Consider the following 16,249-nt stretch of genomic DNA (forward strand, 5'->3'; position numbering starts at 1 on the left):
AAGGAAAGTCAGGATTAGAAGCGGGATATGGACTGTGAGGTTAATGGCCTCCATAAACACATTCTCCCCCAAGAACTTCTGTGACATAATATCAGAAGAACTGGATGGTGCCTGGTTACTGATATTGAACATTTTGAACAAAGATTCCATAGAAGAATATTTAACAAAAGGTGGTAAATGCAGAACAGAATTCCAAATCTTCATGGACTCCAAAACTTCCGGCGCCATGGAAAACGAACACCTGGAACTACTACCCTGAGATCATCTTTAAACCTTAAATCAAAATTATCCCAAACAACTGTTTACCTAACTAGTAAAAAGGTCAAAGTCTTGGTGTGATGGTGTAGGAGAAGCACTGGACTGCTAACTGAAATGTCAGCAGTTCAAACCACCAGCTGCTCCTTAGAAACCCTACGCAGAATTGCTATGAGTTAGAAACAACTCAACAGCATTTAACAACAACTGTACAAAAGTAACAAAAGGTCTGCCTTGAGCATTACACTCATTTAAGAACTATCTACATGGGATAAATTAGACAACAACAATATGAAACGTTAGAAAGGAACCTTAGGGGACAGTGAGTCTATGTTTATGAGGGAAGAACAGTTTAAAAAATAAGGGTAAGATGTCCAATTAAAAAAATGGAATCAATGTATTGACTTATACATGTAGACTCTGTTGGTTTGGTGTCATATGTATTCTCAACAAGAACAACAAAATAAATAGCATTTAAAAATTAAAAATTAAGGAGCTCTGGTAGTGTAGTGGTTACAAGTCGGGCAGCTAATCTCAAGGTCAGCAATTCAGAACTACCAGCCATTCCATAGGAGACAGATGAGGCTTTCTATTCCAGCAAAGATTTACAACCTTGGAAACCCTACACAGGGTTGCTATGAGTCAGAACGGACTCCATGGCACATAACCACCACCACCACCCCATATGTTGCCCTAACATAATCTTTAAACCATAAATACTCCCTTAAGTCTTAAAACCAAACAAAAGTGCAATTTACCTAGCAAAAGATATCTGCCTTGAGCTTTGGGTTCTTTTAAGATCAATCTATATGGCATCATATGAACAAAAAGAAATTAAAAAATTAGAACCCATGGAAGTGGTGAGTTAACAAAGGAGAAACAGGTCACAAAATCAAGGTGCGAATGGTTGCATAATTCAAGGAATGCAATCAACATCATTGGAGTCCTGGTGTGGCGCTGTGGGTTAATGTGCCAGACTGCAAAGCCGTTTGAACTGCCAGGTCGGTGGTTCAAACTCACCAGCTGTTCCTTGGAAGCCCTATACAGGGTCACTGTGGGTCAGAATTGACTCAACGGCACTTAACAACAACAATCAACATCATTAAACAATACATGCAGAAACTGTTGAATTTGTTTATGTTTGGCCATGTGTATTCTCAACAATAAAAATTTTTTTTTTTTAAGGAAAAAATGTGTGGAAAGAAAGATCCTTCTGAAAAAGAAAAGGGGGGATAAAAAGTTAGGAAATGTAGTAAATACATAAATAATACCCTAACATAATCTAGTCATTTACTGAGCAAGTATCTTATTAAGTAGCTAACTTGTGCTAGAGGAAAACGGATCGTAAGAAAGATCCAGGGGTTTTAAAGAAGAAAATTGATGGGATATATGCGTAGAACTGGAAAGGATGTCTGAGTAAAACAAATATAGATTAGAACTCCACATAATAATCTCCATTGTAAAAGGAAATTCCCACACTGCTGGGGAATTCATTTATCAAATTATCAAAAAAAGGCATGTTGATAAGGTACTGTCCTGATAAACGATCTCAGAGTCTGTACCATGTGGCCCAGTGAGCTATTGTTGGGTGTTGCTGAGCCAATTCTGACTCATAGCAACCCCTTATGACAGAGTAGGACTAGCTCATCGATCTCTACAGAAGCAGACAGCCAGATCTTTCTTCCCAAGACAGCCTATAGTGGGTTTGAACTACCAAACTTTCAGTTAGCAGCAGCTAATCACTTAACTACTATCCTACCAGAATGAAATGTCAGGATAAAAAGACGTGTTGACACATGAAGGCAATTTCATTTGTTTATCAAATTTGGACACAGGCAAGGCCCAGAGAGCTATAAGGAAAAAGGCAGTCCATATCTTCATAGAGTTCAGTCTGTTGTGTGCCTGCCTGTTGATTCTGATTCACAGATAAACCTGTGGTATCTATGAGTCAATAATAGGGTTGAATTGCCAACCTCATGGTTAGCACAATTAGTAGTCCAGTGCTTATCCTACAGCTAGATGGAAGAAAATATCCAGTACAGTTCTCAAAGCCACTGTTCATCAAAACCCTACTTCCAGAATGACAAAAGAAAGAACAAGGTCAGAGAAAAGGTATCCTCTGAACTTAGTACAGATGGGAAGAAAGTGCAAATGTCCTTCCAGGTAGAAGTTTGAAATGGATGGAGGGGCACTGAGGTGAAGGTCTTAGCTGTCACTAAATCAAGGGCAGTCTCACACTCTATGACAATGGCTTTGCATTTCATTCTTAACAGGAAAGGCAATACCTCAGCAAAGGAGACTACTCAAGAGACTATTCCCATAACCCAAACAAGTAACCAATTGCCCTCAAGTCAACTTTGACACATGGCAACTCCTTGTATGTTAGAGTTGAACTATGAACCACAGGATTTCCAATGACTAATTTTTCAGAGGTACTTCTGGTGTAGGGCTGTCAGATCAGCACAGGACTGTGAACCATAGGTTGGCAGTTCAAACCCATCAGCTGCTCCTCGGAAACCCTATACTATGAGTCAGAACCAACTCAACAGCACTTCACAGTGACAATAACAACAACACTGATTGCCAGGTCTTTCTTCTGCATATGTTAGAAGGACTAACCCTCCATCCTTTCAGTTGTCACCTAAGTACATTAACCATTTGCTCCATCCAGTTAGTCCAAGCAAGGTATAGCACCTGAGTGCGAATTAGTGTTCCTCAAGCAAGATTAAGAAGGGTCTAAATCAAGGGAGTGACAAGAAAGATAAAGTACAATGTACCAAGTTAAACATGCTCAAATGCAAAACCCTACACTGAAAAAGACCTGAAGTTAAAGAAGACACATAAAATATGAATTAAGATCAAAATATGGGTTGTAATGTGTGAAACAAGTGGTACAGACTAAGTGCTGTCAAGTTGGTTCTGACTCACATCGACCCTGTTTGGGGTTTCTGAGGAGCAGCTGGTCGGCTTGAACCACCGATCTTTTGGCTCACAGCCTAGTGCTTATCCTACTGTGCCACACCAGGACTTCACAGACCATAGTACTATCACAAAAAATACATATATAATAATTTATAGATGAGGAAGATTTTTCTATAGCTGGCATTTGAGTGTGTGTCTAGGGAAAACAGTGTCATTTATGGACAGTGTTAAATTATTCCAAATAAGGGAAATGACTCATGCAAAAGCCTAGAGTAAAGTAAGTAGACAAGCCCAAACAAAATGGGAGAATGGTATTGAAAAGTAGTGAAAGATAAGGTGAAAAATCATTTAAGAGCAGATCGTGGAGGGTCCTTAGAGTCAGGATTAAAGGATTTAAGAGATTAGGCTTTATCCTACTCAAAGTGGAGGCTCAAGGATAGTTTTTCTTTTCTCCTTTTTTTTTTTTTTTTTTTTAGTAGGTCATAATTAGGGCCTTGATGAAAGAGATATTTTAGAAAGGCTCTCATCTGGTGACAGTGTTTAAGATACAATAGAAGGAACCGGGAGAGTCTGGAAGGAGATAAGGCCAATTAGGAAGCACTGCAATAACTCAGGAAGGACAAGCACCTGCATACAGCAGACTCAGGAAAAAAAGGAAGGGGCAAATGGGTTTCACAAAAGAAACTCTAGAAAAGGTTTGCTAGATCCCTGGCCTCTGTTTCCAAAAAGAAATCATGTATGTTAATCCTTTTATTATGGGGCCCTTCTCAAACCTCTCCTTTAAACAATGCCATTTTTTACGACCACAGCTCTTAATACTTGCTCAAGGAATAAGTGATCTGGGATGAATTTACTATTTAAGTGACTGTGGCTAAAAATTGAGGATAAAAGGAAGAGATCAACCTCTGAAGTTCTGTCCTACATGAAAAAATAAAGCAAAACCAGGTGTAAGGGAAACCATAGATTTGGAAACAAGAAAGGACCAAAAGCTAATTTTCCATACATTTTTCTCATGAAAGTATAAGTAGTTCTCATAGAAATACTTTCCCTAAGGAGAGGTATTCAGCGGATCTAATTAGACGGGGTATGTCAAAGTGTTTCTAAATGAATGAACCATTCATACATGTGTTAGGTATTATAAGAAAAATATGTGTTATTGCCCTATCATTTTTCTTTGACATAATTGATCTTTGCCTTTAAAGGTAATGCTACTGACCCAACATTACTCAGGAATACATTGAAGTGACTGACTGGGATGAGTTGGAGATGAGGTACAATCCATTAAAACAAACTAGACTTCACTCTGTGAAAACACTAACCTTAAATCAATGGGCTGAAATCCAAACCACTGGCTCCACACCCTGTATTAATGAACTCAATTAAGAGTTACACCAAAAACAACACCTCATTCTTCCTTCAAGCTACTTAGTGTACTAAACTTTGTAACTCAAAATTAGAAGCTTTCATATCAAATTTTCACTAGTTATAAAACATGTATGCTTCCTGTATAAGAAATAGAATTAAATCATTGGCTTCAACAATGAATAACTTTCTAAATTTTACCTTTTTACAAAAAAAATAAAACGTTTTCATATTTTCTGAATATAAAAAAAAGGAAAATCCGTCTGTATCAGTTGTGCGGGTTAATATAAGACCTAATTGCCTCATACTCCATAATTTTGCCACCAGTTTACAATTAGCATGCATTTCTCATGCATGAGTTGACCCAATTACATAACAAATTTCGCCTTTGGGGATTTCTCTTGACTGCTTGTCTTCTGTCCACCATACAACTCAATTTCACACTGTCAGCAGCCTGAACATGGTTACAGTCAGTCTCTGTCAAAATGATTTATTTAAATTACAAACCGAGACCAAATCCCTAGATAATCATCCCTACCCCTCATGCTCACCCTTAACACTCAACCTAACTTTGAATCAAATCTTTTAATAGCCCACCGACACTGCTATTTAATTATTATGCAATGTTTTGTTCTGATAATCTAATATTTTTGAAGCTAACTCACAAAATCTCAGAAAACTAAATCAGCAGTATCCATGTGAGCTTATTAATATACGTATAATTTGTTTTGCATTCTAAGAATTCAATTAAAAATTATGTATCTGTATAAAAATGCTAAAAATAATTACATTTCAATCTCAAACTATAAAGACACTTTTTTTTTCCCCCTACAATATTTAGAAGGCTCTAATCTTAGCTTTCCTTGTAAAGCAAGTTAGCATTTCTTATGAATGGGGATGCTGAATTGAGAACAGAAAGAAAAAGGCTAATTGGGAAACAGGATAGATAACCAAAATTATAGATAATGACAGGGTAAAGAGAAGAATACAGGACAGGTGAAAATACTATTGTCTGTATTGTCTGTGGACCAGTAATCTAAGGAAAGGGAGTTGAAAGACTCCCAACTAAAGTCATACTTGATGAAAACATGCAGACAGACAGACACACGCACACACACACAAACACACACAATTGCTTCCTTTATGAGTTGGGGAGAGGCACATATCCTGACAAATCAAATAATGGTATACTTACTATTTCTTTCTGTTTGTAAAATACATGTTTTGTCATCAATTTTTTTTCCCTTCTCTTCCATATGATAGTTCTCCTCCTCCTAAAATAAATTAGAAAACAAGTATCTAGTTTTTATCTGCAGCATAGAGGTTGTAAATTCTCTCTGCTGTTTGTACTGTTGTATTTTACAATTTATCCACAGACTGTCTGAGTTAATTGGGAGTGTAGTTTACAATCGTGTGTAAACAGGCAAAATGAAACGCGATAATAATCTTCTCACGACTAGACTGAGTCCTTAGAGTAAATGTGTGACAGTCATTGTGCTTGGCAATACTGCTGCAGGTAGCCTCCAGGCACTACTTATCCACTTAAAGGTGGTAACCACCTGAAATTAGAAACAGCATAGACAAATACCCACCAGAGTTAGAACTATCATTGTAACAGATGAATGGGTTTTCAAATGCTGAACGACAGAGTATTCCTCAGTTTGTGTTTGAGCAATATCCATTAAGAGATTTTTCATAAAATAGACCTAAATAAAGAAAGTATGGAGATTTACTAGGATACATCTGCCATTTGTGAATTCATGCCTTAGAATTGGGGACCTTAGGTGACCTAGTTATGAAAACTGGTAGTGTCAAGCTCACCTCTACAAAGCCCCTAGTCAGCATTGCCCATGATGACTGCCATGTTTCATTCTGCTTTAAGCAAAGCCTGGACTTCTCAATGTTACCTTCAGCCAAGTGGTTTGGCTGGGTTTCCTGGCTTCCCCTAGGAATAGTTCCCAAGTCCAATACTTGACCTCATAAGCAACCAATCAAATTCTGTCTGAATATTAATATGTTAAATAAAATAAAGCTATCTCCTGGAATTTGGGGGAGGGAAACAAAACAAAACCCTTTCTTCAAAAATTTAGAAACCAAGTTCTGTTTCTTTCCAACCATTCAGTAAATTCTGAAACCCAGCCTCTTTTGTTGTTCTTCCTGCAACTATACTAAGTGGGTAACATAGCAGAAGAATTTTAAATTGCAGTATTTAATAAATCTTCCATGTTCAATACGTTGTCATAGATACCAGAAAAAAGCAGCCAGGGCAAACCCACTCTAACCCCCTTCATTACACACACAATTTGAAATTTACAGATGTATTTTATCCCATACCTCAGTAACATATGCAGACTGAGTGAGCATTTCCAAATGATGTGAAATCCTGGATAAAAGAAGAGAAGAGTAGCTGAAAAAATTTCATAACACTGACAGATACGAGCAATCAAAAATGCCCGTTCATCCATAACATATTACCCAAAATACTGAAGAGTTGTCATTAAATCCACTGTTTTATGTCTTTATACTTGCTTTCGGCCAAGGGGATTAAAGGCAGCTTAGAAAGATCCAAACAATATTAAAAGATTAAAAAAAAAAAAAAAAAAAACTAAACTAAAAACAAATAAGAAAATAAAGCAAACAAAAAAATTAAAGATTGCAAACAAAGATCCCTGATTTAGCTGGGCCACCTGCATCAGCCTATACTAAATTTGAAGCTCAAATGTAAGGCTCCCAAGTCTACTATCTCTTATTACTTCAGGGGGACTCAGCTCCATTCCAGTCGCCCCAGCAGAAAGATTCTGGTATCTCTCCCATCTGGACACATTCGTACCTTCCTCTGAAAGCAGACACAATCCAGGCCACTGTCAAAAATACCTGTCTGGATTTGGCCAATATATTTCAGTGTCCAGGTTAATTTCAAGGAAATATGGAAACCTGGGCTAGTCAAAGCACCACCTTTGTGTGATCAATTGAGTTTCTTAAAGGAAAATATGCCTGAATAATATGGAAAACACTGAGAGTATTCAAGAAGTTGCAGCCTTAGCAACGACTAGCAAATTCATTGTTGTTGTTAAGTGCTGTTAAGTTCAAACCAACCTTACCGTTCAATGCTTATCCTACAGCGCTAAGTGCTGTCAAGTGGGTTCTGACTTATAGCAATCCTATATAGGGTTTCCAAGCAGAGGCTGGTGGGTTTGAATTGCTGATATTGTGGTTAGCAGTCCAGGGCTTATATATACTACAATAAATTCATTCTCAATAAATTCATTCATCCTCAAAATAATTAACAGCTTCCACTACTCACCTAAGGATCTCCGGTACTATAATGAATTATGAGTTGGACTGCTAACCATAAGGTCACCAGTTCAAACAAACCAGCTGCTCTGAGGGAGAAAGATGAGGCGCTTTTTCTTCCCCCTTAAAGATTTACATCCTCAGAAACCCTATACAGAGTTGCTATGAGTTGTACCAACTAGACAACATTTAACAACAACAATTCACCTGGTATGGTACTGTGGAATAAAGCACTGGATGGATCACAAGGTCAGTTTGAACCACAAAGTCAGCAGTTCAACCTTACCAATTGGTCCTCGGAAACCCTGTATAGAGCCACTATGAGTGGGAACTGACTCGACGGCACTTAACAACACAGCAATTACTCACCTGGATATGCGGCTTTTTAAGCATTGGGCTGCTACCAAAAAAGTTGGTTGTTTGAACCCAGCAGTCACTCCACGGGAGAAAGATGAGGCCGTCTGCTTATGTAAAGATGGACAGCCTCAGCAGTCCTATGCATCAGTTCTGCTCTGTCCTATGAGTCACTACTGGAATCAACTAGATGGCAGTGGGTTTGATGTTTTTGTTTTTTCAGCAGATACCGAACAGTAATATTGTGAAATCTGTATCTTTTTGCCATCCAAACATTAATATGGTTAAGAGAACTACTTTTAAGATTGCTGTGGTTACTCCCGTTGACCTGGAGATGAGAGTGAGAAGAGAAAGGGCCAGTTGGTCCAAAGGATGGTGAGACCTGGGGATTCCTGAACCCATGGACAAGGACCAAGCCTTGGAGGGCTTTAGCTGAGAATGAAGCATCCAGCTGATATGAAGTCGAGGGGGAGATGCACAAGAATGCCCAAACTTGCAGATAGTACCCATTTGACCTAGCTTCAATGGCTTGATGATCAGAACTCAACTAGAGGAAGATTAAAAAAAAAAAAAAAGATAAATGTAAATTTCTACAATTCTATGAACTTGACCTATACTTATGTAGTAGCTCAAAATACCAACTGAGAGGAAAGGAATTTTCACATCAAGTATCAGCTTTATCCCCTCTGCACACAGAGTTGATAGGGATGGGCAGCTTAGACATTGGCTACCTAAAATGGGGAGAGGGGGGCTATAAAAGCACAAAGTGACTGGCTTACAAGTTTTCTAGAAGGAGTTTAGTTTCAGTGTGTGTGTGTGGGGGGGGGGGACAAGGTAGAATCCTCACTGAATAGTTTTCATCTTATGTAGACAGGTCTGGTTCTTATGATTCAATAGTGAGTAATTGTTATCATGACTAATTTTGATTGTCGCAACTGTAAAGGTAGAAGTTTTGCAACATAAAGGAGGGAGTAGATGATCTTACATTCCAGGAACAGAGGACCTTAGAACCATCAAAGGAGAAAAGCACAAGTGGAATGTGAGACCCTATCCAGAGAAGCCACAACACCAGAGATGGAGGCAGAGATGTCACATGGAGAGATAGAGCAGCTGAAGATTCTAGACTCATGGAAAGAGAAATACTATTTGGTGGTGACCAGGAAGCAGGCTTGTAGATAATCTGCCCATTGGTTGCTTAAATAAGCATATATTCCTGAGTGTTTTGTATACATTAAAAAAAAAAAAAAAAGAGGGAAAAGAAGCAAATACCTTTGAATGATAGTGCACAGAGGGAATTGTAATCATTGCAATGAAACGAAATACCATAGGATGAGTGTAAAACCAATGTTCTCCCATGTAAACTATCACTCAATTCACAACAAAAACTTTTTTTATAAACCAACATTAGAAATTAAATAAAAGATTGCTATGGTTACTAATATCAAGACCATGCAAAAAAATTTCTGTCTAAATTATATGCTCAATCTTAATATTTTTTGTATATACAGCTATGTATATAATAGAGATATATACGTACCTGTGTTATAGGGGTGTTTGCATAATTAAGAAGGAATCTGCAAATGATCTCTGGTATTGAATAAAATGTATATTCCTGCTAATGATAAAGGTTGATGAAATGGTCAGTTTTCTTATTAAATACGAATATTGAATTAATTTGAATATAAATTAAAATGCTTACCTTGAAACCAGCTGCAGTCCTTATGTTAGGTGTCATGTGGGTTTCTTAAGCAGAAATACATATTTATTTCTTTTTTAAATAAACCTCTAAGATAGTTGAAGATTTATGGTCTAATTTGGCTTTCTGCAGCATTTTTCTAATTAAAAAAATAAAGTTCTCCAAAGATAAAGAAAAGAAAAACACTACTGAATTTAATGGCTGATGGAATATAGCTCTAATTGCATGTCATTTTAAAGTGAAATTCACTGTTGATTAAAAAAAGAATGAAAAAGAAGAAAGGTGAAGGTAGTAATCTTTAGTATTTATGATTGGTGGTCTGTTGGGATGGGATATTATAATGACCGAAGACAAAGACATAAATCCACAAAATTCAGTCCTTCCTTTCTAAGGAAAAAGTCCTTATTAAGAGAAAATATTCACTTAAAGAGAAAATAATGGTTAAGTATGGCCAAATTGTTTACTCTGTTTATCCACACTCCCTTATTTTTTTAGACATCAAGGAATTGGTTTTGAACTTTTCACAAATATTTTTTTCTCAAATTATATGCTAACCTAGCTGTAAATTGTCACTATCTATCTATCTATCTATCTATCTATCTATCTATACATACATACATTCATACATACATACATACATACATACATACATAGAGTCCTGGCATGGTGCTATAGGATAAGCTAAGCACTGGACCACAAGGTCCTTTGAACAGAAATGTCAGTGGTTCAAACTCACCAGCCACCTCTCAGACACCCTATACAGGGTTGCTATGAGTCAAAAATAACTCAATGGCACTTAACAACAATAACAAATATATATGTTGTTGTTAAATGTCTAGTTGTTTCCCACACACAGCAACACTGTATTGGGTTTCTGAAGAGCAGCTGGTAGGTTTGAACTGCCGACCTTGTAGTGAGCAATACAGTGCTTATCCTACAGTGCCACACCAGAATTTCATATATATTATCAGTGAGTTAAAAAAAACATCTGCCAATAAAACATCTCCTGGAAATTAGAACTACATTTATAACATCTAGATAAACAAATTTTAATGACTACAAAATTCACTTCTCATGAAAAACGGTATGATTTTTACACATTTGCTCATAACTTTTAAATCACATACACAATTGTTGATATTAATTCATATTTCCTATTTGATACTTAACACACATAATTTTTATCTGGAACAAAAATACCTTTGACACACTTATAATTTTGAATACAATTAGTTAATGGTATAAATTATAAAAATTAAGAAGAGCAGTTGCTCTACCTGAATTAACACTTCTGAATCTCTGGCATGTTTTAAACTGTTAGTCTTAATTTTCTTGTTCAACAAAAATACATTACTAAATAAGATCCCACTTCCAAGCACAAAGCAATGCACATATAAATGTTTTTTAAAAGCAGATGTAACACCTCATTTGAACAAATACCTAACTTAAAGTATAAAATCTAATACATGCATAATTAGTACATAAAAGATTTTTTCAAGCTTTCTCATCTTATCCGTATATTTTGTACGCTTATTTATAGCAAAAGTTAACTATCTGGGTTTTGTATTCAAAATCGGAGAAGCAGATATTATATTACAATAACTATTTTTAATAGCAGTGACTATTTTTCTGAATGCGCATTTGTGTATCATTCTGATAACTAAAGTGGTAGGTTATAGATAACTGTGATAAAATCAAATGGAAGACACATACAAGGTGAAGCTGACATGTTTATGAGTGCCGAGTACAACATGCATACCATACCATAGCAAGTCACCCAGGCCCAAGTCACCCAGCCTCACTTTCTCATTCAGAATCACAAGCTTGGGTTCTGATGTCACTGAGTAAATGGGCACCTACATTGCTGATTTGTTCCTGAGTCCTCTTCAGCCTCTGTAGTTCAGGAGTGTCTGTAACAATGCTGAAGCCTCTCCCTTTACTTTCTTCAAAATCTCTTTTGTACTTGACCTAAGAGAAGAGGAAAGTAAAAGGATTAAAAAACCAGTCAAGATGGACTGTGAGTCAAAGAAGCTGCTAAAACTGCTCAGTCAGTACAAAGGCCTTCCAACACAGTTCTATGCAGAATGGGACAAAAACCTAGACTCAGGAGCCAGACTTCCTACCTGGTTTGTATCCCAGCTCCTCCACTTACTATATATGTTTCAACTCAGGCAAGTTATTCTGGGAGTGCAGTGGCTCTGTAGGAAAAACATAGGACTGCCAACCATAAGGTCAGTGGTTTGAACTCACCAGCTGTTCCTAGGGAAAAAGATAAGGCTTTCTGCTCCCACAAAGATTTGTTGTTGTTAAGTGCTGAAAAGTCAGTTCCAACTCTTAATGATGCTGTATAGGGTTTCCAAGAAGCAGCGGGTGACTTGGAACCACTGACCTTCCGGTACAGTGCTTATCCGACAGCACCATACTAGGACACCACAACGATTTACAGCCTCTGAAACCCTATACAGGAATGTGATGAGTCAGGACTGACATGATGGCACTTAACAACAACAGGCAAGTTATTCAACCACACTGTGTTTTGGTGGTCTCATTTGTAAAAACTGTTACGGTTATGATAATGAGGATGGTAATGTTAGTGATGTGAGGTTGTGAGGATAGGATTTGTGGCATTGGTGGTTCCATGGTATAATTCTCACCTTCTCTGAGGGAGACCCAGGTTCCATTTCTGGCTAATGCACCTCAGGTGTAATCACCACCCATCTGTCCACAGACGTTGGTGGGCTGCTATGGTGGCTGTGTGTGGTGCAGGAGGAGAATGCACTGACTCCAAGGTCAGTTTCAGCCACAAGGTGGGTGGTTCAAACTCATCATTTGCTCTTTGGAAAGCCTATACAGTGCTGCTATGAGTTGGAACAGACTCGACAGCACTTTCCAACTACAACAACAACAACAAAGATGCAAACAGGGTTCAGCAGAGCATCCAGACTAACACAGACTTGGAGGAAGAGTCTGGCAATCTACTTTTAAAAATCAGCCAATCAAAGCCCCGTAGATCGCCAGGGTTTGACCTGCAATCAATCCTGGGGATGGAACACGACCTGGCAGCATTTTGTTCTGTTGGGCATGAGATGTCTCAACAGTAGCTAACAACCACACCAAGGACAGGACCAAATGACCAGATCAACTATGTACCTTGCAGAGAGCAGGCAAGAAGTGTGGTCCATAATAGTTACTATTATTATCATAATTAATGTTACTACTGCTACTAAAGAAAATGCTGTGGGAAAAGAAGTGAAATCTACTGCTCTTAGTATAGTCTTGTCAGTCACAAAGCATCTCTTTGAGCTTGGACCACCTTATGGAGGAGGTAAACATACAACATCATTAACACTAAGCTCTGTCCTTAAGTTTTCATTCTATTTCCTAAAACAAAAAATAAGTCTATGATTGTTGTTGTTGTTGTTGTTGTTGTTGTTAGGTGCCATCGAGTCAGTACCTATAGTAACCGTATGCACAACAGAACAAAACACTGCCCAGTCCTGGGCCAATCCCACAATTGTTAGCGACACTTAAGCCCACTGCTGCTGCCACTGTGCCAATCCATCTCATTGGGATTCTTCCTCTTATTCTCTAACCCTCCACTTTACCAAACATAATATCCTTCTCCAGGGATTGGTCCCCAAAATAGTATGTCCTAAGTATGAGAGACAAAATGTGGCCATCTTGGCTTCCAATGAACACTCTGGTTGTACTTCTTCCAACACAGATTTGTTTGTTCTTTGGGCAGTCCATGGTACTTTTAAATATTCTCCTCCAACACCATAACTCAAATGCATCAATTCTTCTAAAGTCTTCCTAAGAATTTTTTGTTTGTTTGGTATTTAAATATATTTCTTTTCTAATTACAATCGAGTGAAATTAAATTTCACATTTTCCAGAGGGGCTGGAACAGATTATGTTGATTCATAGAACCCATCTCCTGTTATTAGAATTATAATAATTGTCACCACAGTTAACAGTCTACTTAGTAATGGCTGAATGGTTACCCCATTTGAGCTGTTCTTATTTTTTTTAAACCTAGATAGAGATCAAGAAATATGGAAGCATATTCTAAGCTGTATAAATTTCCATTTTACAGTCACAATGACTACTGTGTGCCATCAAGTTGATTTCAACTCATAGCACCCCTCCCTCCAGGACAGGGTAGAACTGCCCTGTGGAGTCTCCTAGGCTGTCATTTTTATGGAATGGATCCCCAGGTCTTTTTGCCTTCAGAGGTGCTGGGTAGATGCAAACCACCCACATTTGACTTAGCATCCAAGCATTTAAACACTGAGCTCCTTTGTAGTCACAATTGTTGCTGTTGTTAGGTGACATCAAGTCAATACCCACTCATAGTGACCTTATCCACAGCAGAATGAAACAATGCCCAATCCTGGGCCAACCTCACTATTGTTGCCACGCTTGAGTCCACTGATGCTGCCACTTGGCCAATCCATCTGGTTAGGGATCTTACTCTTTTTCTCTGACCCTTCTCCTTACCAAACATGATATCATTTTCCAGTGACTGGTCCCTCCTGACAATATGTCCCAAGTATGAGAGACAAAGGTTGACCATCCTGGCCTCCAAGTAGCACTCTGGCTGCACACTTCTTCCAACACAGATCTGTTGGTTCTTTTGGCAGCCCATGGCACTTTCAATATTTTCCTCCAACACCACAATTACCAGCTGTCAATTAACATTTAAATTAATAATTACTATTTAAGGCAGAAGTACTGGTGTGGTACTGGTAAGGTAAGCACTAGACTGCTAATCACAAGGTTGGCATTTCAAACCCAGAATCCACTCCTTGGAAACCCTATATAGGGTTGCTGTGAGTCAGAGCTGACTAGACTGTACGTAATAACAACAAGGAAACTAACAAAAACTTTTTTTGATTCTATAAGCATACATTTCTGTAAACATTTGAAAAGTTCTCTTGACTGAGTATCAAGTGAATATTTTTGTTTAGTCACATCCATATTTAAATAGTCCTCTCAAACATTACTGTCCTTGAGGCTAGTGAAATAAAGATTCTCTGGAATCAGAACTTGGAAGAAAAATAAATAAATCCCAGATTATTATACAAAGATTATACCAAATATACTTATCACTTCTAGTTTCAGAATATCTCATTTCTCTTCATATTGTCATTTAAATTTATTAAAGTGCTAAAACCTTACTTTAACTACGTCCATGAAAAAGAAATCAAATGAACTGAATTATTTTTCTTCAACAGAAAGTATTAAAGGTGATTAGCTTCCTAGCCCTCCCACCTTCCAGCATGTGTGAAGATATTCAAACCAGTACATTCCCAGTGTGATATGCCTAGATTAGTTTGGAGTTAGCATCAGGACACAGAATACCAAAATAATAAAATGATGGTAGGGCTGTAAAGGCAATCAGCATGAAGAAATAAAGAAAAATCCTCTAAGCCAGTTCTGGCATCCCTAACACTATGTTCAGAGAAGGTGCAATTACATATTCTTTTAGTTATTGCTTTTTTGTTGTTGTTGCTGTTGATGTTTTCATCACATTTGCTTCAAAATGAAGTAGTAAGAAGAAAAACTATTAAATTCCATAACCATAAGGTTTGAGATGATTGGATGATTACCATTCCTTGGTGCTCTCCATATTCATAAGACACAAGCAAACCATTTGAAGGAATGGTTTTGCATTGAAGGTGCATTGAAGGAATTGGCAAAGAACAAGGCACCCGGGATTGATGGAATAAAAATTGAAATCTTTCAAGAAAGTGAGGAGGCACAGGAGGCACTCACTCATCTATGCCATTGTTGTAGATGAGCGAAATTTGGAATACAACTATCTGGCTGACTGTTTGGGAGAGATCCATATTTGTGCCCATTACAAAGAGAGGTGACCCCACGGAATGCGAAAATCATCGGACAATCTCTTTGATATCCCATGCAAGCAAAGATTTGCTAAAGGTAATACAGAAACAGCTATAATAATCATACATTGACAGAGAACTTCCAGAGGTTCAAGCTGGATTCAGAAGAGGCTGTGAAACAGGGGATATCACTGCTGATGTCTGATGGATCTTGGCTAAAAGCAGAAAATATCAGAAAAATGTTTACCCGTGCTTTATTGACTAAACAAAGGCATTTGATTGTGTGGATCATGACAAGTGATGGACAACATTAAGAAGTATAAATATTCTGGAACAGTTAATTGTGCTCATGAGGAATCTGTACCTGGTCCAAGAAGCAATTGTTCAAACAGAATATGGGAACACTGAATGGTTTAAAGTTAAGACAGGTGTGTGACAAGGTTGTATTCCTTTACCATACTTATTCAACCTGTATGGTGAGCAAATAATCTGAGAAGCTGGGTTATATGAAGAAAAA

The 16,249-nt window shown here is 37.7% G+C and overlaps 1 protein-coding gene across 1 annotated transcript in view; it reads right to left on the bottom strand.

Annotated features, from left to right (window-relative positions):
- NEBL (nebulette) overlaps nt 1-16,249 on the bottom strand; it is a 598,576-nt gene that overhangs the window by 291,564 nt on the left and 290,763 nt on the right. The window contains exon 4 of the mRNA XM_006869894.1: nt 11,744-11,851. Coding sequence (XP_006869956.1) covers nt 11,744-11,851 — 108 coding nt within the window. The remainder of the gene's footprint in view (nt 1-11,743; nt 11,852-16,249) is intronic.

This window comes from Chrysochloris asiatica, unplaced genomic scaffold (genome assembly GCF_000296735.1).
Source record: "Chrysochloris asiatica unplaced genomic scaffold, ChrAsi1.0 scaffold00137, whole genome shotgun sequence".
NCBI lineage: Eukaryota > Metazoa > Chordata > Mammalia > Afrosoricida > Chrysochloridae > Chrysochloris > Chrysochloris asiatica.